Genomic DNA, 25,495 nt, shown 5'->3' on the forward strand with positions numbered 1-25,495 from the left:
TTTCCAATCTAATCCACTGCAATGATGGTCAGCCCAAGAAGAGATAATGCCATGAAGTCACACACAGGCCATCCAATATTTTTATCTGATAACAGTTTTGAGGAGGCAAACTGCTTCTGGACCTACAGAGCCACAGATAAAGAGAGATGCAAACAGCTTAGCCTCTGATCCGAGCTCTTATTCCAAACTATGGCAATTCTTACAAAAGTATTGGGGATTATATTAGACTGTAATTTTACTCTGGAGTTTTTTATGTGCTCTTCTATTAGAATTCAGACATTCAGAATGCATCAATATTGCAGCTATGAGCTGATGGCTGTATTCAATATAAAACAATATAAAACATTTCTATAGTGTTATAAATGCAATAAACTGAATGAAATATTCTTGCCAATATTAGATTTTTGGACAGTAGCAAAGCATATCCCCTTAATATTCTGAACAACTACAATGCAATATATATGTCAAACATCAGTTTTAAATATATTTTGATATAACTGTGCCTCAGGCATTTAGCTAAAGTCTGCTTTTGCTTGCTGTCCGATGGCAGTAGAATAAAAAAAAATGCTTATAAGTACTTAGTGAAAAATACCATTAAAAGTTTGCAACATGCAATAAAATGTCAAATGGATGTGCTAAAATTGCTTCCACGCTGAAAAGCCAAAAGTCATGGGATACCAGTATTTGAGTGTTGGGTAAGCATTTAGTATTCCTTGAGGATCCTATTTAGGATATCAAAAATATTCTAAATATACAGAAAAACACAATGACTTGAACCAAGAGTTTATCAACATACATGGTCCTAAATACCAGATGATTCAAAATGTATTATATTATGTCTCACAGATACAGGGTAACAATTTAGACGTGGGCCTCATCGTAAGGTCACAAGTTCACTCCCTAGAGCTAATACGGCACTTTCAACTCGACTTCAGTTTGAAGCTGAAAAGGTAGAAAGAACAAAGAAAAAGACTTCTAGAGGAAAGATTTATGGTCAGCTGAGACAAAGACTGAGTTCCTTGTGCCACAATAAAGAAGAAGCATTATTGAGACATTGGACACCAAGACACTGTACAGACTGTTAAACCTGGTGGTGGTAGCATCATACTCTGGGGCTATTTAGCGGTCTGTAGAACTAGTTCACTACATAGTGTGTAATTGGAAGGATATTAAATATAAAAAAAAACTTGGACACAAATTGGGAAAATTTGGACAATGGCTACAACTAAACATAAAAGGTGGTTGTAGAATGGATAAAACAGACTAACATTAGCTTTTGGTATGAGCTTATCTGGTATTTCTGAAGTCCTCATCTGAGCTCTATTGAAAATATGTGGTTGGTATGTGCATGTAAAACCTGTGATTGTTGACAGATATCAAAAGTGTCTGGTCAAGGTGCAACCTAAGGGCTAAAGGGACATTTAACACCAAATATTTGGTGTGCTATATGTATATTTTTTAATGTATAGCACTAATGTATAATTATGATCCTGTTTATTTAAAAACCCTGCAAAAGTGTAAACTTTAAAAATAGATGTATGTTGTACAGCTATTAGGCCCAGAATGTTTATGTAAACTTGTGACTAGGCCTGTCGTGATAACTGTTTTTTATTGGACGATATATTGTCCCAGAAATAATTGTGATACATGATATTATTGCTATTGTAAGACAATTTAATGCCACTGATAGACTGATAATATAAAGGCATAGTTACCCATAGCTACTCAATTACCCACTTAAAGGACAATAAACTTTCAATTAATAATAGATTGGGAGATGTATGATTTGTGTAATAAATACAATGGACAATAACATATACACAACGAAAAATATCCATAGATCATCAAAATATATTAAAGCTATGTCCATTTATTGTATTTAAGTTGATAAACTTGTGAACTCAACTGTTTTTATACTGTATTGTTCACCCTTAACTCAAACAGTCAGTGTGGACTGCAAGGCTGCTTCCTGTTGTAATTTGGAATGGTTGGAAATAAAAAAATAAACCTCATTAAAGGTCAAAACCCTGGAATAGAATCAAACATTGCCCTCTTGATAAAAAAACATGGACTGTTGGCCTCCCTCAAGCACAGGAGCAGAGACTGATGCCGAGTGGCACTTCGTATAAGAGCAAATGTCCACCCTGGGGGAAAGCAGGGGAAAAGGCACCAGGTGGAGGCAGGCCAAGAGGTGACAAGCTGCTCAAAAAATACAAAAAACAGAAAATGGCCAGCCTGGTCCTTCCACTGCTGCTCCCGCATGCTGTCACTCAACACAGCTACGAGGACGAATGAAGCCACACCATCCCTGATCTGCCCTGGCATGTACTGCCACTGGAATGTGACAACTTAAATAATAAACCGGCAACACCCCCGCACACGCCAAACCTGTTCCTCACAATTAATTAGGACACTAATGTTGCATAAACATTACATAACATGAAGAAAAGCTCTGTCTTAGGACAGGATCAATGGAGCCAACACAAGAAAATGCAAAAAGGAAAAGAAGAAAACAGAAGGAAATCCCAGAATGCTCGTAAACGGTGTCTAGGACTGCAGTCTGAATGTTAATGCAGACCCCATTCAATCAGAGAGGAGGAAGCAAAAAGACAGATCTCACACCCCCACACCACCGCTGCCCCCCTTCCCTCCCACCACCATGAACAGCTCTGAATGATCAGGGAGGAGGGAGGAAACGGGGAGTGATCTACTGAAAGTGGAAACCTTTAAGAAACATGAATTAAGCATTTTTGCTTTAATGGTTTAAAGGCTTCATGTTTAACTGAGTAAACACAAAAGAGCAGAGGATTCCCGAAAGGCAGCGAGAATTTGGAGAAATAGGGCGCTCAATAGTGAGGCTTAGTAAACTCCATTAATTAAACAGGCTCCCCAAACACACACAGACACACAGACACACACACACACTTCTATTTTCCAACACAAGCACTTAGACAAGTTCTCAGACAAATGAAATTCAGCACAGTGGGCTCTGCAGCAGGCTGCTGTTCAAACCTTACTAAAATCTGTACGAAAATGTCTTTTTCTGGTGTTTTCTTATCATTTGTAAACAATGTGATTAATCAAAAGCTTTGTTGCTTTCTTTATTTGGTATAGACAGAACCTGATATTATACTCTACAGTATATACGAAGTACTAAAAAGGGTTCTTTGCCTCCTGTCAACAGTGGAAACCTGATATACGGGATCATTTTCAAAAGACTCTTTGAACTATTGAGACAATACTTTCTGATGAATGGACCAAATCTCCTCCTATTCCCTGCCTCCATTATTTCTCTCCCACTCTTTTTGCACTTCCTGCATCCCTCGTTTCAAAGTAAAAGCCCTCTGCAAAGTTTTGTAATTGTAGAAGCACTGCACGATGATGCACTATCAAAGGTTAGATTAGGTTAAGAAAGGTTAATATGGCATCCTGCCCTTGATCGGTACCATTTATCAACCAATCATATTGAAAAGGGATCAGTGGTCTGTATCAGCCTTAAATACACTGATTATGTAATCTCAGAACCACTTATTATTTGGGGTAAAAGAGACTTAAACACAACATTTCTCATGTCTTTCCTCCACAATAAATAGCAGGTTTAATATGGCGTCACATCAATGTCAAAAGTCAAGGGCGCAAAAATACCAGGTGAAAAAAATTTACCAGCATGTTTTAACATTTTGCGTGTGTAAAATAAATTCTCGTGAGCACAAATGTGAAACTAGTGAGCAAAAATAAGGGAATTGTGTGCGCACTGAAGAAAATATTGCTCTTGAGCTTCATTTTTCTCCTCTCAGGTGCTTTTTTTCCTCGCGCGCTCTGTAAGTTACTGGCTGAGTTTTTTGAGCTCGAGTTTTGAAAGGGGTGGTTTTGACAGTTTGGGGGCGGGGTCAGGGTCACCTCTCTCAGCGAACGCTATTGGCTGATATCTCCAAACAGCCCGCTTTCTGGCTCTGCCTCCCCGGGTTAAGTGCCCGGAGCGCCATAGTTTAAGTTGATTTTTGTGCTATACGTGCATAAACTAAATTAAATATTTAGTGTTCAGCTAATCACTTCAAATATCTTAGATTACAACATCTTTACAAACTAGGTGAGCCACAATGCTAACCTAGGAGTTTGAGCCACAATGCTAACAGACACAGGAGCCAAGCTTAGAAAAGTTTGGAGTGGGTTTATAATCACTTAACACACTTGGTATCAGTTTACTTGAGTTCACTTTACTACTTATTCTAACTGGCTGTGTTCCAGCTGAAAGGTACATTCTGTACAGGGCAAGTATTGTAGACGATCTGAGGTAAAGTGGCTGTAGCATTTGGTTGTTGTCATGGAGCGCCAACACACTGGTATCTGCGGTTTCAAAGTAAAGAAAAAGACCTCAGCAGAACCTACAATTTTACAGCAGATGCTAAAGCAGTGGCACGCCACTGTAAAACACATGAACCGGAAACACTGGGGGTAGAATACACAGTAGCACACACAAAGCTCAAATTACATTTGCTGACACCACTGACTGTGAGCAACATGGACAGGCAAGCACTGTAACTACTCTGGTCCACAGTTTAAAGACTTAAAGGGTATATAGTCAAAGCCTCTGAATGTACTGTAGGCAGATGTTGGGTTGGGCAGGGTTAAACTGAGAGACAATTATGCCATAAATTTAAGAGCTTCCCCATAAACTTCCCAATGCAGCCTCTAGATTCCTCTTACCTTGATCTGACAACTTCCTTCCTATGACAAAACCTAGGGTGAAACCCATATTATCAGTCTAAAAATGTAGCATGGTAGCATACAGTAGTACAACAAGATATTTCATTAAAATCATGCTTAGTTATAAAGTTTTTCATGGATTTGAAATGAAAAAGCTGAGTAAAACTCTAATGTTCACATAGTAAGTAGTGGTTTTATAACTGTGCTCAAATAAAAGATCTGTTAATACCCAGACCTCTTTTGCTGGAAGTCTAGTGTTACTAATAGTTAATGTATTAATAGTTACACCCAACACCTGGTTTGGTAAATCAGTGCTAAATGATGTTAAATCAGGTGAGCTGGTGATGGAATTGAGCACATCCACTTGATAGCTAGCAGTGTTCAGGAGAAATCTAAAAAAACAACATGAGAAATTAACAATATACAGCTCTGAAAAAAATGAAGAGACCACTTCAGTTTCTGAATCAGTTTCTCTGATTTTGCTTTTTATAGGTACATGTTTGAGTAAAATGAGCATTGTTGTTTTATTCTATAATATATAATATATACAAATAGTCATTTAGAGCATTTGTTTGCAGAAAATGAGAAATGTCTGAAATAACAAAAAAGAACTTTCAGACCTCAATATCTGGTGGAATAACCCTGGTTTTTAATCACAGTTTTCATGCATCTTGGCATGTTCTCCTCCACCAGTCTTACACACTGCTTTTGGATAACTTTATGCTACTCACTCCTGGTGCAAAAATGTAAGCAGTTTAGCTTGGTTTGATGGCTTGTGATCATCCATCTTCCTCTTGATTATATTCCAGAGATTTTCAATTTGGTAAAATAAATAAAATTTATTGTTTTTAAGCTTATTTTTTCCAGAGTTGTATTTTACTGTATATATGAAGAGTTTGGTTCCAAAATGCTATAAATCCATTTTTATCAATTTGAGTAAAAAAGGGTTTTCTTTAGCGAGAAAGTGGTAGGCTGAAAACCATCGTTTTCTGTTTCAAACTATCAAATACCATACTAAGGTTAAAATAACACAAAAAAATCAAATCAAGATTTTAATATTTAAAGATTTATTTTTAAAAATAATTCGTTTTTTCGCAAAACGCAATAAATCCATGCCAAGTTTTTTTTTTTCAAAATGTCTTATATATCCTTTGGCATCAATAGAATTGTTTTTTTTTTACTAATAATGTGCAAAATACAATAATAAATAACAGTAAATTGTACATCTGAATATAATGGTTTAACCATTGGGCCTAAAAACACAAATTTCAAAACATTTCTTTTCGAAAAAGTGCAAAATTTCATTAAAGAACAAGCGCGCGTGTTTATATTAGATAGCTCGTAGAATGCTGCACTGTGATTGGATGAGGGGAGATGTGGCGTTCTGCGGGAAAACAAGACTGGCGTTTATCGTGTTTTGGAAAGAAAGAGAGAAAACAGGGCAGTATTACACGGCGGATGTGGCGTTTTGATGAAAATTGAATATTGGCTTTTCAAGAGTGGTCACATAACATTCTGATTCTGGCTCTAACTCATTTTTAAAAAAAAATGGAGTTTATCGCGTTTTGGAATCAAACTCTTCATATGTTTTTGCCTAGATAGATGGTTTTAAATAATGATCTTTTGTGCTTTGACACAGTACAAATGGCAGCTATACAGAAGAAACTTGTACCAAGTAAATATGAGTCAGTGTAAAAAGATTTAATTCATTTAAATCATTTAGAGCGTTTTCATTGGTCCACTGGTTTTAGCCCAAAGCAACTTTCGTAAAGTATGACTCTACTGAAATAGAAATGTAGATTAAACTGCAGAAATGTCAGCCGCTGCAGACTGCAGATAAAGGTTGAAGGCCAGCAGTGAGGGTAATTGTGTTTGTCCAGATAAAAAGAGTGAAGAAGTCTGGAGACAGGAGGTTCAGATCCTGTCAGGGCTGGTCTTCACTACTGCTCACCCTCCTGCACTAACTGTTAAACCGTCGGTTCATCCCCACAAAGTCAGCAGAGCGTTCACGCCCAGCTCTGTGTGTACGGAGTCTTCTGATGGAGAGGTAATTTCAGATGGCCAACCAGAGTAAGGCCCACAGCAGTCGAGTGAGGTCGAGCGAGTGCAAGATCACACACCTGACAGGAGGTGACGGCTCGCTGCCTCCGAGGGCCGCTCCGAGCTTCCTGCTACGCTTTCTGAATCAATCCTTCCCTAATCTACGGAGGCGGCCAGCACACGGATAAACTTTAATTCAGCTATCTGTCCTTCCAACTCCAGCCGCTCAACTTCATCCTTCAAATACGAGCCAATGCCTTCTAAAACATTTTAGAAGAAGTTTCTTTCAACCTGACGTGAACAGTTATGTGGTTAATAGAACATTATCGTGCTAGCTATGCCATTTTTATGTCGCTTCTCTCCTCTCCTCTGATTTGCAGCAAACAAATAATAAAGAAAAAGATGGCACAAAAGTGACAGACACATAGGACATGGTCAGGAATAGCTATGTCCAGTCCAGTTAATAGCTTACCAAATACTTAACTAAATTATAAAGTGACTGTAATCATATCATATGTTTTACAAGATAGACAGATGTCAACGAATGTGTGAGAAAATTACTGAAATCGATTTCAATTGGGCTGCCGAGTGGTCCAGCAGTCCACAGCACTGCCACTATGATTAGGAGATTGCTGATTCGAATCCTGGTTATACAGCTTGCCATCAGCTGCCGGAGCCCTGAGAGAGCACAATTGGCCTTCACTACTAGGGTGATCGTAAACGAGTCGCTACACCTTCCTCCGAGTGCGCTGTGATGCTACTCGGCAATGCTGCATCAGCAACAGTTCAAAAATAGGCGGTGGCTGAGTTAACATGTGTCGGAGGAGGAATCAGCTAAATGGGGGGACAACTGGGAAAAATCTGAAAAAAAACAAGTAAGAAAATAAAATAAAAAGAAATCACTTTCCATTAAATATCATTTGAAAGCAACGTTTCTCAGAAAAAAATGTAAGACAACTGCACATTCTCCCTCTGCAGCGCAAAATATCATTAAACTCTTCATGGAATTGGAAGAAATATTATTGCATAAAGGGAAAAAGCACAAGTCTTAGCTGTACACCAGTGGTATTGAATCCCTCAGGTGGCATTTCATCAAGATCAGTCATTCAACAATAGCTTATATAGAACCAAAAGAAACAATCGTAAATCAAGAGTTACACTCAAAGAATCCACATAATAATCATCATGATCATCAAATCAAATTTATTTATATAGCGCTTTTTACAACTGGTGTTGTCACAAAGCAGCTTTACAGAAACATGATCACAGGACAAAGGATCAGGCAAAACATTAAACATAGAAAATACAGAATACAGAACCCCCAGTGAGCGTGGAGGCAAGGAAATAACTGACTGTGTAAAAGAGAAGTCTTATGTTAATCATGTGCCAGAGCAATAACCAGTGCAGCAGTTAGTAAGAATAAAAGTGTCACTAAATAGCAAATGTTAGCTTAGTGAGTTGGCTAGTGGCTACAAATCCAAAACAGTAAAATGCTTTATTTCAGCTTTTTTTCCCTTTTACAGCACCAGTTTGTTGATTTTACCTATTATGCTAGCTAGCTAAGCTAATTTTAGAGTGTTGCTAAATAGTAAACAGAGGTTGGGTTGGGTAGTCGAGCTTAACGCCACATCAGCTCGTCGGCTATTTCGTGGCAGGATAGGTACTGTTTATTCACAAGGTTCCACGATCTAAGCCATCGCAAGGCAGACAGACACAGACAGACACACAGACACATTCACTCACACACTCACACCTAAGGGGCAATTTCAATCAAGTTCCAATTAGCCTGAACGTGCCGTCTTTGGACTGTGGGAGGAAACCGGAGAACCCGGAGGAAACCCACGCAGACACGGGGAGGACGTGCAAACTCCATACAGAAAGACCCGGGTCGCCCCAGCCGGGAATCGAACCCAGGCCGTCTTGCTGTGAGGCGGAAGTGCTACCCACCGCGCCACCCCCACTAGTAAACAGAGGTAAAGACTGGTGGGAATTCGAAAGTGGTGGATTCAACACAATAAAATGGCCCTTTAATCACCAGCTTCATTTGCGATTTTAGCACTGCAGTTTGTCAAAATAGAAGCTGTACTGCTAAGTAAAGATTCATTTAGCATGAGTTGTCTACAGAACCAACTCATGTTAAAGGTTTTACTTCACATGTGGAAGTCGCATATCTGGACAGAAAGCTGGGAGTTTTGGTCAGAAAATTAAACGTGTTCTGTGGTGAACAGAATGTTAGCCACCATGCTGGCTAAGCTAATTTAGTGTGACTAAACTGATAAAGAGTAACCAGCAGTTGAAAAAATTGGCAGCAATATGAAAAATAGCTCGTTTCAAAACCCCCAAAACACATCAGCTCAGTTCAGTGCATCACACTGACAAATAAAGTGATTTTTTTCCAGAAGAATTTCAAAGTGATAAGCAGGCTGTGGAGATATGAAAAACCTCCGGTGCTGGATCACAGCACGCTGGATCCGTACCCGCACGCGCCGCTCCTCGGGTGCGTGACGGTGTGCTCCGCGCGTGCTGAAGCCGTTAATGAGCAACCTGTGATTACAGATGACCCAGACAGCACACACATCATTATCCAGCACGCGACTGGATCAGAGCAGACCTGGTTTCAGTGGCATTTCTTAACAACATTTCGTAATAACATCTCAGCCCCCTGCAGCCTTTGTTTATCGTTCAGGAGAGATCTAACAGTGTGGACACCAAAGCAGAGCAACGGCTGCCCTTAACAATGCACGTTAGGCACAAGCAAACAGCGTGGTATTAGGATAATTGCAGCCTCTGTCTGCTGTTGGTGCGGAGCTTATTGTTATGTACGGAGAACCTGCGTGAACTTCTCCGTGTCTGGATATATGCTTTTCTCCCTCTGACGCCCACACAGCGCTAGTGATAGCAGTTCTGGGCATTTACGCCTGTGTTTATCATTCTCACACAGCGTCTGAGCCCAGGGAGGACAACATACATACACACACACACACACACACACACACCAAGCTGCAGTAGTGAGAGCATGGTGGAGCAGAACGAGGGAAAGGGGGAGGTCAGTGTGGGTCGAGAGAGTTGTAGTGGGACTGGAAAAAGAGGAAAGATGTTAAAATAGTTTAAAATTATATGTATATATAAATCACAGAACCTTTTTCACAGTTCTGAAATAAGTAAGCTAAATACGCTTCTGTTCAAATTACACATTTTTATATGGATGCACCAAATATGTGTTCAGCAGAGTAAGTGAAAATGCTGAATAACTTTTTTGTAATTTTTTGTAATTGTTAAATGGTAAAAAAGGTAGCACATTTAACATAAACCTGCGAAAAATCATGTTCGGTATTCATAGGTCGGCCTACAAACAAATGCTTTACAAGTATCTACGAAACAGCAACTTTACAGGAGAGCGAAAAAAGGACAGTTTGTCTGTTCAAATTACCGTATTTTTTGCACTTTAAAGTGAACCGGATTATAAGGGGCACTGACAATAAAGGTCTAATTTCTGGTCTATTTTCATACACAAGGCACACCGGATTATAAGGCACATTTTATGCAGCACCTGTAAGGAACAGGGGTGTCGCCATGTTTCCTTTGTAATTTAGCAGGTCTGTAAAGCTAAATATACAAAACTGTAATTCTTAAAAAAAACATTTTCAGAAGAGTCAGACAAGTCTAACACACGCAGGATGTTAATCTACACAGATTTCCCTCTGGGAAACTGTTCATTTGGGTGAGTAATGTGCTTCTGTTTATTTACAGTAAGCTTAGATTTCCAGATTTCCACTAAGACTGGAGCATTAGCATTAGAGGCTAACCGCTAATGCCGTCTAACTGCGCTACACTGAGGAACACTCCAGTAAACCAGGGTGATAGTAGCTAGCGGTTCATTCCATAATACTCACCTCTGAACGGCCGAAAGGCTAGGGGCTTAGCGGCTAATGCTAATACTGCTCCAGCAGTGCTGGCCGGGGTTAGCAGCAGACTACAGGCCGATATGACTCACATCTAAAACGCTGAATGGCTAGCGCTTGGCAGGTAATTCTACTTCGGGTGGAGTGGCATTACTGCTCCTTAATACCTGACTGTTAAAATTCATACATAAAGCGCAACGGAATAAAAGGTGCACTGACAATTTTTGGAAAAATTAAAGTATTTTAAGTCAGCCTACTAGTGCACAAAAATACGGTACGTAGTGGACTAAAAATCATCAAAAATGGAGACACTTTTTTTTTTTATTGGACAGTGACGAAATATTCTTCCTGACACTTGGGATTGTACAGGGACATGCCAAAGACCATGGCACATGGGACTTATTTGTTTGTTGCTTGTCTGTTTGCATGGACAGTTCTAGCCAGATAATGCTGGTCACAATCATGACCAGGGTAATGCCTTCTATGACAAATTTTTTGGACATATGACTCTGTGGATCTTCAGAAATGAAATGTCCCATTTATCTGGCACCCATTTTCAGGCCTCACTCAAACTCTAATAATTTACATCCCCCTGCCATGATCATGTTGGTCAGTGGTCACCATCACTCACAAGATAACACCTCATAACTCGTAACAGATGTGGGCGTTCCCAAGCCATCCCCTTATGAAACACTTTAGGATCAATTAACTTTTCTTTATTGGCAAATGTCTGCTGTAAATAGTTACAAAAATGCAAAACCAAAGTCTCTCTCTCTCGGTATAATTTATCCTTATAAAGTCTGTGAAACAGCACTGAAACAGTAATAATGACAGCACTGTTCGGATGCAGACACTAGAGCTGAGTAATGCATTGTATTTTTAGCTCTGCTGCAGTGTCAGCTGTCTCAATAAGCACACTGTGTCTGATAACTCAACAGCTAAAATCAGAAAAAAAATGTCTAAAGTTGTGCAAAAAAACAGCTGGCTAATGATATCACTCAAACCTGAACACCACAGCACCAGAGTGAAATCACTGACACTGATCTGTGTGCGGGGGTGATGTAATGGATAGACAGATTGCTTTATTAATCCCAGAGGGAAATCCTGTAAATTGTGCAGCTCCAGTTGATTCTTTTTAGAGCTCAAATTGCCGGTAATGACACTGAACTAAAGCTCTATTAACATCCGCTTAATTTCTCCCCAACCCTGAAATATAACACTTACTTACCTCTGACTCTAAACTCTAAACCTAATACAGCTCTGGAAAAAAAAATAAGAGACCACTTCAGTTTCAGTTTTGCTTCAGTTTTGCTATTTATAGGTTTATGTTTGAGTAAAATGAACATTGTTGTTTTATTTTATAAACTACAGACAACATTTTTCCCAAATTCCAAATAAAAATATTGTCATATTTTACAGAAAATGAGAAATGGCTGAAATAACAAAAAAAGATGCAGAGCTTTCAGACCTCAAATAATGCAAGTTCATATTCATAGTTCATAAAGTTCAGAAATAAATTTTTGGTGGAATAACCCTGTTTTTTAATCACAGTTTTCATGCATCTTGGCATGTTCTCCTCCACCAGTCTTACAGACTGCTTTTGGATAATTTGGATAAAATGCCACTCCTGGTGCAAATAATCAAAGCAGTTCAGCTTGGTTTGTTGGCTTGTGATCATCCATCTTCCTCTTGATTAAATTCCAGAGGTTTTCAATTTGGTAAAATATAAAAAAATTATAATTTTTAAGTGATCTCTTATTTTTTTTTCTAAAATAGTTTATATTTGCAGTTTATAACTTTATAGTCTTAGTAAGTTACAAATTAGATAAATGTTAACTAGGCCCTTGTGGTATCGTCTTTTGTGTTTATTTGTATGTTTGTACACATATATAACAATAAAAAGTACTTTACCTAGCAATAACAGATCAATGCTTTGATAAATGATACTCCATACACACAGTGTGGACTGCAGTAGGTGAAGAAAAAAAATGTTTATTTCCAAAAATATGATTATTAAAATGGGTATAATAATTTTTTTTGTTATGATATTCTATTATCATTATATCAGTGACATTAAATGGTCTTAAAATGACAATAATATTGATTATCGCAATAATTTCTGGGACAATATATCGTCCACAAAAAAATCCCTTTTTTGGTTTCTACTAAATGTTTAAAAATGTTGTTCTGTTTTTATTGTGTTGCAGTACTATCTTTTTAAACTTCACTATTGGAAAAGTACCCTAAAATATTGTGATAATATTTATACCCTATATCGCTCTCCCTTACTTTAAACCCAATTCAAAACGTTAGCAATCTTGATACATTTCAAATAATGCATCTTTTTTTTTTTAAATGCCTCTATTAAAAATTAATTAATTAATTTTAAGTTTAAAATTTTAAGTTTAATTTTAAGTTTAAAATTTAAAGTAATTAATGTGGAAAAAAAAAAAGTCATAAGCGAACTAAAAGTTAAAAATTCTTGAAAATTTGAGGAACGATATCCGAACATGAAGAACCCCCAACATGGACAGCTTCAGTGCATTAAATTACAGAAGCTCCACCCTTTTTCAGCAACGATCTGACCGATCTGCAGGCCACGGCATCTGAGGTCAGCAGGGGTCAGAAGGTCAGGTCAAAGGAGCCAGCTTAGGATTAATAAAGAAAGTTGTAGAGCATTTCTGACCCTGAGTGTGAAAAGATCTGACATAAGGTACTTCCTTCCATGTCGATGAGGTATTCAGAGTGAGTCAGTGACTCCTTTAAATCTTTAAAACTGATCAGAGCTGCTTACATTTCTCCCTCACGCCTCCGTCGCTGTGGTCATGCTGTTAATCAGATGTTACACTGTCTGTTACTTATCTGTCAGCATCATACTCATACTCATAACAGGGTGACCGGGAATATCAACCGCAGTAACCACAGTGACTTGTTTGCCTTCAACACATTTTGGTGCTCTGTAAACAGAAACACACATGGTTCTCCACCTCCTGAAGAACAGAACAGTTCCTCTAAGCAGTCTCAACAGCAGCCTACAGTATAATGTATAATGAGTCAAATAATCCTCCTTATTCGTCAAAGTTCCTGTCAAAGCAGGCGGTTCTTCATTTCCCATTAATTTATTAATAAATTCAAAAATACAGAGAAACAAAAAAACCTTACTGAGAAAAAATTTAATATATAAAAATAATACAAAATAATGGACTGACCACCTCCATTCAATTATATTGAGTCCAGAATATGTTCAACACACTGCAAACTAGGGGTAGATGATATGGACCCAAAATAATATCAGTAAATTTCAGGGTATCTTTTGCCATTTTTTGCTTGTGATATTCTTGGTGATATGAAAAAACATTGATTTAAATATATATATAAAATGCATTGAAGTTTTATTTTGTATAAATACGTTGCATACACAAAACCTATACACGTTTGTCAATTTCATAAACAGTTGCTTTTGTATAAAAATTATAATAGTGAAACAAAATAAGAAAAATAAAGAAACAAAGCAATATAACAGCAAAAATCTACCCCAAATCTACCACAAGTGCAGCATATTTAGGGCATGTCTATACACTGCAAATATACAATAAGAAGTAAATACAGCACATAACTAAACAAATAAAAAATTTGAATGCTTTCAATATCACGATGTCAAGATATGGACATTAAGACATCAGTTTCAACATATATCAAGACAACATGTCCACCATCACCTCAGGGCCTATACGAGTAGGAGTCAAGTAAATAGGACATTTCATTTCTGAAGTTGTGTGGGCATTTTTCATTTCTCGATCCAAAGAGTCACATGTGTACCAGGAATATGACATAGAAGACAGCGGTAAATTATTGTGACCGGCAGCATCTGGCTAAAAGTCATGGGAAATCAATACTTGAGCTATGATATTTGGCATGTCAGTGAATTTAGTAGTTTTCTGCTTTTTCCTAACGCAGGGAATGAATATGAATAACATGTTTTTTCTGACAATTCTGACTGAAAATATAATGAATAAAAGAGCTTGACACTGAATTCTTTACAGTACAGTACTGTCTATTATATTTTTGTGCCCATGTTGGGTCAGATGAGGCTCTGTCCTTACCTGGCCTTGAACATTATGACCCAGGTGAAAAAACAAAACACTATTAAGCTTTGTTTGGGGGGTTCCAAAGGGATTTACACATTTATTCATATCAAAAGGCCAACATTTCACACACAGTGAGTTGGAAATTGTGCAGTTCAAGGCCATATGATGTGCCAATCTCCGTTTGAGAGTTCAGAAAACTGTCGTCTTCCACACAAGAGGACGTTTTAGTGCTTTTAAACGCTTTTTTTCACCTCATTTCTAACTCTGAAAGCAAATTATGCTCAAATGTAACCTGAGAGTGAACCCAGAGCAGACCAAGACGGGGTCAATTATTAACAGTGTGAATAAAACCACTTAAAACCTGCGAGGGTGATACGAGGCGAGGCGAAGCAGGCTTTATGTGCACACTCTGCTTTCCAAATGTCACCATGGTGGTCATGAAAAGCCATCTCCCCAGTCCCACAAACATGCGTGTCAGGGATGTGTAATTAGGTCGAGCTATATGGGAAAATAAAGCACCTCCCCGGGCCGCTTTCTGAGTCATCGGCGCAACTGGGCTATTGACTCTGCACTCTACCCCCCCCCCACCCCAACCCCCCAAAAAACACAGCATCGCCTCCAAACGACTGTGTCAGCACCTCAGAGGGGGAGGGGCCTTCGGTTAGGAAGCAATTACATGCTCCGAGGTGTTAGTGAACCCCGCCTCCTGCGGCCCGAGGCCCCAGTCATTACAGCACGAGCTCTATAATGAAGGAATGGTCCGCAGCTCTGCCAAACAACCTGCTAATCCCACAGGGCAGCGCTCAGGGTGGCCGCCTACGCACAATGAGCCCAAATCACACCCTGCAAAACCCACTCTGCCCCAATCCACCATCCCCAGGGGAAGCAGCGGCAAAGGCCCCCAGGCCTGGCATGGTCCCCCATCACCTCAGGGCCTGTTCCAGAATGTTCCGGGAACCACAGGATCGTCCATGCAAAATGACTGAATTGGTAATTTAAAAGTTTACAAGTGGGGACTCACTCATTCATTTTCTCATTTTCATTCTTGTTGGATGCCCTATGTTTTTGATCAGTTTTTTTTATCAGTTTTTTATCAGTCTTAAAGAGAATTCTTGTGGGTTTGCAGAATGTGGTCCACACAAAAAACGTTAATAGAACTGTTAACACTGTGGTTATATTCAGCTTCAGAACATCATGTTCATTAAAGTCTCTTAAAATTTGACTGCAAAAAAATAGTTTCTTTTCTAAACTCCTTAATGCCACAACTTTCATGTTTTTAGGTTTACATTTGGTAGGGTTTACCAACCAATATATGATTAAACATTTATGACACAAAGATAAATGGAATGAAAATAATAAGGAAAGTCAGCATTAAATTGTCTGTCAATTAGTAATTTGATTGAATTTGTTTTTTGACACAAAAATTAAGACAGTTGACAACTGATGTGATGTCATTATGCAAAACACTTAAATACAAAGTTCTTTCAACAATATTAAATACATTTTAATCCACCTGAATTGTATTTAATATTTTGTTTTCTGATATGTACATGAAAATATTTGATAACGGCATATCTGATACTTTCCAAAAAGCAGATTTGTAATTAAAGAGTATATCCACCCTATCTGTGAGTATTTCAGGTCTCGTGTCCTCTCAACACATTAATAAAATGCATGTTGCAGGGATGTTAATGAATGTGTGGAGGAAGGCGGGGCTTAGTGAGGCCCAGGCAGGATAAAAAAGGAGCCACTCAGAGGCTTTTCTGCTTCAGAGGTTGCTGTGGCAACCAGAGTGAGTGTCAACATTCAGAAGACCACAGCTAAGCCTCACAATAATAATGTTTGTGTGGACGATATATTGTCCCATAAATAATTGTGATAAACAATATTACTGTCATATTCTAATGATATAATAATAATTTCATAGCATAAATTTTAAATTATATTGTTTTGTAACAGTAATGAACTGTCTTTTCTTAAGAATATTCAGATATTCTAACTAACATGAAACTTTTCAAATATTCCTAAAAACAAACATAAAATAAATTAAACCAAAGTGTTTCAAAAGTAAACATGTGCTCTTTTTGATGTAAAATGCATAATGTATTTTGATTTTAAGGTCAGCAAAAAGTGTACAAATCTATATATTAAACAATAAGTTAATAATGTAATTATTGTGACAGGCCTTCGATCAGATCTTATATAAATCAAATCAAACAAAACCAGCTTAGGATTATTGGCATACCAACTCATTCCATTTTTGGGCAAAATTATTGAGGTAGTTTAAATACATTGTACGAAGAGTCGAGTATATATTTAAAGTGACAGGCCTAACCACAGTCTAACTATAAAAGATAAACTGAGGAATCCTTGCTTTTTCATCACCAACTGAGGCTGATTAAAAATTAAAGTTGGAGACCCAATCAGCTTTGGAACAGCAAAAGTACAATTTATCAACATAAAATGGATTTTATTGAACATGTCATATTTTTAATTTAAATTCTATTAACGAATGTGTAAAAGAATGTTTATAGAAGAAGACATATAGATGTAATAATATTGTAATATGACATTACTATGAAATCCCAAACAATGTGTCCTAATTTGCATTAAAATCTGAACAGTTTTGAACAGTTCCCCAAATTTTTATGAGCAGTGAATTCTGACAGGTTGTGATGGGCTGATCGCTGTAGCTTAATCTGATATCCAGGCAGTTATGAGGAAATGAAGTCGATTAAAATTCTTAGACAGTCACTGAAAGGTAAACACAGACACACATGAGGAAATAAAGGCTGAGACGCACGTCCAGGAGTAATTGTTCTCCCAAATTACGATGAGCAATAACGCGCTTGACTGACTGCAATATCGCACTGAATGAGGGCCGCATTTCTGCACAGCGTTCAGGAGTCAACCCACCAGCGCTCTGAACAAACATATCCCCACCAGTGACACACGCTCGCGGCGGTTAGTCATGTTCCATGATCCGGCTATTCTGGGCTCCTCCGGCCTGGGTCCAGTCTTGTGAAGGTGAAGGAGAAGTAAAAACACTTCCCACACAGATGGCATGTGCTGGGTATTTCCATACATCCACTTACAGCGTGCAAACACACACGCGTGGGCACGCAAACACGTGCCAGGGGTACTTAATAGGTGGACTCTGGTCCAGGTCCCTATTTCTGCCATTTTTCACTTTATGATATGATGTAAAACAAACTCTTTAGACTGACTTTCACAGAAAGTTATCAAGTTTTATGTAAAGTTGCCAATACAAAGATACAGAAAAACATCTTATTTTTGAGTGTCACAGATATGGTCATTGCTAATTTTTCGCACTATAAGGCGCACTTAAAATATGTATCTATGAATTGTATGTATGTATGAATTCTATCTGTCAGGTTGTAAGGTGCAGCAAAGCCACTCTGCTGAAGTGCAGCGTTATACAGGAGATTCAGTTTAGCTGTCCAGCAGCATTAGCATTACCAGCTAACTGTGATAGGTATTTGTACATTCAAAGGTGAGTACTATCTGTTACATATGGTCTATTTACCATGTTAAAACAAGCTATGTAGGACCAACTGCTAGCTAATATCGCTCTGGTTTACTGCAACACTCAGGGTTCCTTAGTGTAGCTCTGTCAGGTGGGAGTTAGGCGGCATTAGCAGTTAGCCGCTAATGGTAATGATCCAGCCTTAGTGAAAATCTGGAAATCTAAGCTTACTGTAAATAAATGGAAGCTCTTTACTCACCCAATTAAACAGCTTTCAGGAGAGAAATCTGTGTAGATTTATATCCAGTGCTGGGTCGAATTATCTGACTTTTTTTTTTCTTTCTACATTTTTGTTTACTTAACTTAGCTTAGCTTTACTAGTCTCGCCCCCCACATCCCTGTTTCTGAGAATTTCTGCTTAAAATGTGCTTTATAATCCGGTGTGCCTTGTGTATGAAAATAGACCAGAAAATAGATGTTTACTTACAGTGCGCCTTATAATCCGGTCTTCCTTATAGTGTGCAAAATAATTATTACAGAGTGCGTAAATAAGCATTATTGGTTCAAACTGTATGCAAACTGGATCTGCTAAGATATCCATCTGTCCTGTTATTTGCACTGTGATCAGATTTGTAATGTAGGATATCAAAAACCCAACTGCATAGCCTTTGTGTTAGGTTAGGTCCCTTCCAGCTTTCATTGTGATGCTGGCTGGCACAAGTGACTGGTAAGTTGTTGGCTGCCTTGTGAATTCACATGTATCGGAGGAGGTGTGTGCTTGCCCTAACCCCACAATCACTAATGCAAGTGATAAGGGAGCCCTAGAAAGTGGATGGGAACATTTGGCTCAAAAAAGAAATTTGATTTGTGCAACCAGAGAGATTTGTCCAAATCCCACTGTAATGGCATTTCAAACCTCCCCCAAATGAGGTTTAAATGCTATTTGCAAAAATCTAATACAAGAAAATCAATTGCTGTCAAAAAAATGTAGCTAGACACAATTTAGACATTCCAAAAATTGGATTTGACCCATCACTGCAAAAAAAGCGGAAACACAAAACAGTTTTTTTATTTTTTTACTAAGAGTGGGATGATAAATAAGCTTGACATTTTCACTGTAATTATTTACAGTTGTTAGACTCCTTTAAACACCCTGATTAATCAAAATTCCCACTTAAAACTTATTGGAGATGTGATTGATTAACAAGCAATGATATGACAACACCTGGTCCCAGCTTGAGACTAGTATCTTGAGATTATCAGAAACATTATTAATGACACAGGCCACAGTGTGCAGTATGAATGGGATTTCTCATAATGCCACTGTGGAGATCTGCGCAGGCGCAAGTGTTTTTGGGTTTTGTGCATTATGGAGCCAAACTCTGCAAACCATTCATGAGCTTTTTGTTGGATTTTATTAGCGATTTAAAATATGTTTTAAAAATGGTATACATTTCCTTGGTTTCCAATATTTTGGTCTCTCCCCATTCAAACAGATTTGAGGCTGGTCTTGCGTGACTGTAAATAACTGCCCGTTGCGTTGCAAAGATGGCCGCATAGTGAAAATTTGAGATTATTCAGATAAAACTGGTCAGAGAGTATTAATATCACAAGAACATTTAACAAACAACATACTGTCCAGTTCTAAACAGCCAAAAAGGTGCCACACAAAAGTAGAAATGAACTAGTATCACATCCTAACTGTAAGCCTACATAATTCACGTTTCATCAGTGACCCACTGCATGCCTTTGCTGCGCCCACATATAAACATCAAACACCAGATCCTCCAATTAAACATGGATATGTGAATCTTTTTCATGTGGTAAAATGGTAAGTTAAGATCAAACCCCTGTCAGAAGCCAGGGAGAAGCTCATCTAAACGAGATGAAAATGCAGAGCTAAAATAAATGCAGATTACTTCACAAGATCACAGCAACTGCGCAAAAATGGCATTTCCTGAATGGTTTTGCTCTGACAGAAAATATTTCACCTACACATTTATGGCTCCAAAAACATCCTGCTTCTGCATTTTGAGATCTGAAATGACCGGCGGATTCTCTGCAGATGGGATGGGCCTACCTGATCATGATGCTGCAGGTCAAACATGCCAAAACAACAAACCACTGCAGCCGCTTTCTTTTTACTGACTGAACAACGTTTTGGTCAAATGAGCATCAACAGCAGCTACAGTACCATAAGAAAAATATATGAGGTAGAATTATAATATAAGGGGGAAACTATTCTACCGTACTATTAAAAAATTAAAAGAAAATTAATTGGCAGGAAAAAAAAAAAAGTATTTTTGCTGCTGACACAAATCTGATCTCACTCAAAAAGCAGTTTACCTCCAGGCACTCTTTAGCCAAGTATGAATCTGGCTTTGTGTTGCTGTTTTTTCTCAGGTTGCACCATGGTTTAAACCTCAGAAATAACAAAGACTAAAAAGAAAGAACTTTGCCTGACAGCAGCTCACACAAACCACAGACTGAACAGATAAGCATCCAGAAACAAGGGCGACGTGTTCTAATCCAATTCACAAAACCACACTGCTATTGCAAGAGCACAACAGAAGTAAACTGCCCACTCAGTCATAAATAAACAAATAAAAATGGCACGCCGCTGGGCCAACATTTCACACATCTGTCAGCCAAGCATAAGCACCATGCTACGGGCTAACAGACTGAAACCATCCATTTAGCACATCCAGCACGGGCTGAAGTGTGTCTGAGGCTCAACAGAAACAACAACAACAACAGAGGAGGAGAGATTGAGCTGAAGGTAAAAGACAGAACTTCATTTAACTGAGACTGAGGAGTCTTATGTTTGACAGAGCCACAGAACTACACAGGTTATCAGCATTCACATAAACCTGTACTAACTAGCCCTGCAGTACCACTGCCCAAATCACCTCACTTCAAATGTGGCCAATCAAGTAAGTATAGCTGGACGATACGGCAAATAATGTACATATCACAATATATTTCTTCATTTTGGCCAATACAATATAATTCAGATATCATCAATAAATATGGAAATTAATGCACTGACAAAGCTGACAGCATTTATCACATGAAAACTGACACTTAAATACCCTTTAGTGCCTAATACAGTTATTTAATTCAGCTACTGCACTAAATTTCCAATTAAACATATTTTTACACAATCTGCCACTAAATCTACAGTTAGACAGTGTTCTTCAAGCACTGACGATATCTACAATATGTTTATCAAAGCATATTTTCGATATGATACGAAATATATTGTCATATCGTCTAACTCTACAAGTAAGAGATGTCTGATGTCCAATTTTTATCTTTTAGGGTTTTACACTGGAGTGACAAGGCTAGAGATGGACCATTAATGATCAAAGATTCAACACCTTTCTGCTCAATCATTCTATCGCAAGTGGGGAACAATACCACATTGTTGGTGTGTTGCAGTGAAGAAGACCACTGCCTGCCAGTGAGCTACCATGTGGGAGAATGGGGTTCAATTCCAGGTCTAGGTGTCTATGCTGCACTACACCAATAAGAGTTCTTGGGCAAGACTCCAAACACAACATTGGCCCGACTTTTTAATATAAATAACCTTGTAAGTTGCTCTGAATTAGAGCATCAGCTAAATGTCATAAATGTAAATGTAACCTGCCAGAATGCAGAATAAGCAGTTTTAAGCCTGATCCAGCTCTGATCCTTTGTTTTTACCACTGTGTTCTAGTATCTGAGATGCATTGTTAATATTTGCAGGTAATGCAATTTGAGTTTTCTGTTATTTAAGGCAATACAACAGCTCGTTCAGTGGGTTTATCATTACTATCGCCATAATGATTTAAATATGATTAATCGTACAGTTTCAATACTACACATAAGACTGAGACTGAAGAATTGTAGCATTATTTAAGAGTCTTTCCTGTGGACTCTTATTGCTACCATGGTGTTGTGCACTTGCCTTAGCAGTGAATCGAACCCTAATGTGATGCAGCAAAAACTACAGAGGTGTTGCCCAAAAAGTACAACAAAGTACACAATTTTAAAACTACAAAACAACATTTTCACTGATATATACAGCTCTTACAAAAATTAAAAAATTAAGAGATCACTTCAAAATAATAATTTTGTCTGATTGATTTAACTATCTATAGGTATATGTGTGAGTACAATGAACATTGTGGTTTTATTCTATAAACTACTGACAACATTTCAGGCTTGAAAGGTTTGAAAGTAGGGGTGGGCGATATGGCCCTAAAATAATATCATGATATTTCATGGTATTTTCGCGATAACAATATTCCTGACGATATAACCAAACACTAAATAAATGAAAACAATTCAAGAACATGCTACTGCAACGAAATGAAAATTACTGATTCAGAATGTCATGATACAAATGATGCACTCCTTATATCTCCATATATCCAGGATTAAAGTGAAATAAATGATATTGGACCGATATAATCTGTCTCTAGTGGCTATATAATGGGAAACGAGAACATTTTTCTTTTGCTAAAAACAGCAAAAAAGTAGTACCCAGATGTGATCATTAGGGGTGGGTGATATGGCATGATATTTCAGGGTATAATATTGTTCACGATATTCAAAAATGTTGCCAATATTATTGCGTACAATATGATTTGGCACACCCCTATTTGAAAACACTGTACCTTTTTCATTACTTTGACCATTTCTGCAAATTTTTACCATTTTCTGCAAATAAACGCTCTAACAAATGACAATATCTGTATTTGTAACTTGGGAGAAGTGTTATCAGTGGTTTATAGAATAAAACAACAATGTTCACTTTACTCAAATATATACCTATAGATAGATAAATCAGAAAAACTGATCTTTTAGAAGTGGTCTCTTATTTTTTTCCAGAGCTGTATATTATATTTATTTGAGAATATCCGATACAGCTCATTTTCACTGCTCGTTCCCACGCTGACTAAGGTGTGATGGAAGGCTGGGAAAACACACATTTTCTGGGGGACTGTGACCCTTCAGGACCCCCAGCAGTGTGGTCCTCCACCCCCCCTGCCTTTGGCAACATTATCCCTAGGTTGTTTTCTCTCAATCTAGGCCAGCTTGCTTTTTCAGAGGCTGCTGGTGAAGCTGGAGAATGAAAGGTTCTGCTTTAAGAAGTCTACAAATAGTCTAATTTTCATTTAAATTAGATTTTTCAAGGTTTTTAAGAGTTGAAAAGCAGCGTAATTTGGCAGTAACCACAAGAACAAGTCAAAAACAGACACGTTCTAATGGTCCGGAGCACTTTCCTCACCGCCAGTGATTAGAGCAAGTATGTGTAGATCCAGAGCGAGAAGCATTAAACTCCTAATTCTGATTTAAATCACAGTAAAGTGCTGGAAAAAGTGCGGCGGCTCAGCTGTTATTGTTTCCCTCCAGCTCTAAACCCGGCTACAGCTCACACAGCGGTGGGCTTCCAACTCGCTCGAGCCGCTACTGCTCCTCCACACATACACACCATACACACACACACACACACACACACACTGTGTCAGGGAGCGAGTGTCCGAGCACACACACACACACCTCACACACTCGCGCACAAAACACTCTGTAGTAAAACACCAGCAGCAGAAGCAGATAAAATAAAACACGCGCAGAACTCACCCACGCCGTATTTATCCTGCTCGGTAGGGAGCCACATGGCTGCGGGTGTGCGGTGAGCGGCTCGCCGGGGAGGAGCTGCTCTCTCTCGGCTCAGGCTCCGCGCTCTCTCCGCTCCTCAGCCTCCGCTCACTGGCATTGTTTCGGAGTGCACGAGAGACGAGCTGCCGCGCGCTGCATTGTGGGAGTTGTAGTGTTGTAGCGCGACCTGCTGCTGAAAGAAGTAGGGGGAGGGGGGCTGGCTGCCGAGGGGGTGCAGAATATAATAACGAGTAACCGCGCTTCTTTCATGGTCTTTTGCACGAAACAGCAAAAAAAACAAAAAACAGATACCTGAATTATATTTTATATATTTAATAATATTTAATAAATGTGTTAAAATAAATCTATAAACTGCAATTTAAACGTGCATGAATTGCACAATTGAACAGGTGAGTGTCATATTAATAGGAGTAGAATTGTAGTAGCCGATTATTATTATACCATTATATTAATTTGCCATTACATGTGTACAAGAATGTAATAAATATTATATTACCATAATAATATTATGAAAAGTAACTGTATTATGATTAGTAGTAGTAGTAATAAATAGTAGTAGTCGTACTGGTAAAATATATATATATAATGATAATCTTAAAAATAAAAAACAAACAAATGTATAAATAAGTAAATAAAAATAAGAAAAGATGTATTGTTGATTATTATTATCATATTATGTTTTCATTATTTTTTAATACAGTGGTGGTAGTAGTAGTAGATAAAGTGCTAATAAAATAGATAAAATAAGTAATATTAATCCTAATAATAATACTTGGGCGTATATACTAAAGTACCTATATTTGTATATGCCTCCAAATATTCAAGTCGGATTTTTAAGTAAAATCCACACAAATCCACACAAAAGAGATTTTCCAGGGTTTAGAGTTTAAAAGCAGCAGAGTTTGTGGCAGTAACCACAAAACAAATTAATAATTAATACTATGTTAATTTGTCAAAACCTGTGTACAAGAATGTAATAACTATAATATTACCATAATAATATTATGAAAAGTAATTACTGTATTATTATTATTAGTAGTAGTAGTGAATAGTAGTAGTTGTTCTGGCAAAAATACGAATAATGGTAATCTTAAAAAAAAATAAATTAATTAATTTAAAATATAAATACATTTATAATTTAAAAGAAGAAGATGAAGACTGTTTATGTGTGTGGGTAAAGTGCTTTTGTTTATTTGCTGTCCACTTATATTTCCGTGGTTAGCTGCACAATTAGCAGAAGCACGGTTAGCAGTAGTTAGCGCTAGTAAACGCCACCCAACAACGCTACACTGAGGAACCCTACGTGTGCCAGTAACCCAGGGAGCTATCACCTAACCATTCTTCCCAAGTAGCTTGTTTTAACATTAACATGCAGGCTACAGTCCAATATACTCGCTGTTTTTAGCGGCTTATGCTAATGCTGCTTTGTGCTGTAGAAACTTCCATGGATCTCCTGTATAATGCTGTAATTCAGCGAAGTGGCTTTGCTGCTCCTTACAAACTGACTTGTAAAATTCATACATAAGGCACACCGGATTAAAAGGCGCAAATTAAAGGATTATAAGTGCACCTTATAGTGCAAAAAATGCAAATGTGCAAAAATG

General features: G+C 38.0%; 1 protein-coding gene across 4 annotated transcripts in view; it reads right to left on the reverse strand.

The window, feature by feature from the left end:
• The window catches only part of dock4b (dedicator of cytokinesis 4b), a 189,702-nt gene extending 165,708 nt beyond the window's left edge, over positions 1 to 23,994 (reverse strand). For all 4 annotated transcript variants that reach the window (XM_049473406.1, XM_049473407.1, XM_049473405.1 and 1 more), the window contains exon 1: positions 23,853 to 23,994. In XM_049473406.1, the coding sequence (XP_049329363.1) occupies positions 23,853 to 23,889 (37 nt within the window). In that variant the 5' untranslated portion in view covers positions 23,890 to 23,994. The remainder of the gene's footprint in view (positions 1 to 23,852) is intronic.
• Positions 23,995 to 25,495: the final 1,501 nt, after the last annotated feature.

This window comes from Astyanax mexicanus, chromosome 2 (assembly GCF_023375975.1).
Source record: "Astyanax mexicanus isolate ESR-SI-001 chromosome 2, AstMex3_surface, whole genome shotgun sequence".
NCBI lineage: Eukaryota > Metazoa > Chordata > Actinopteri > Characiformes > Acestrorhamphidae > Astyanax > Astyanax mexicanus.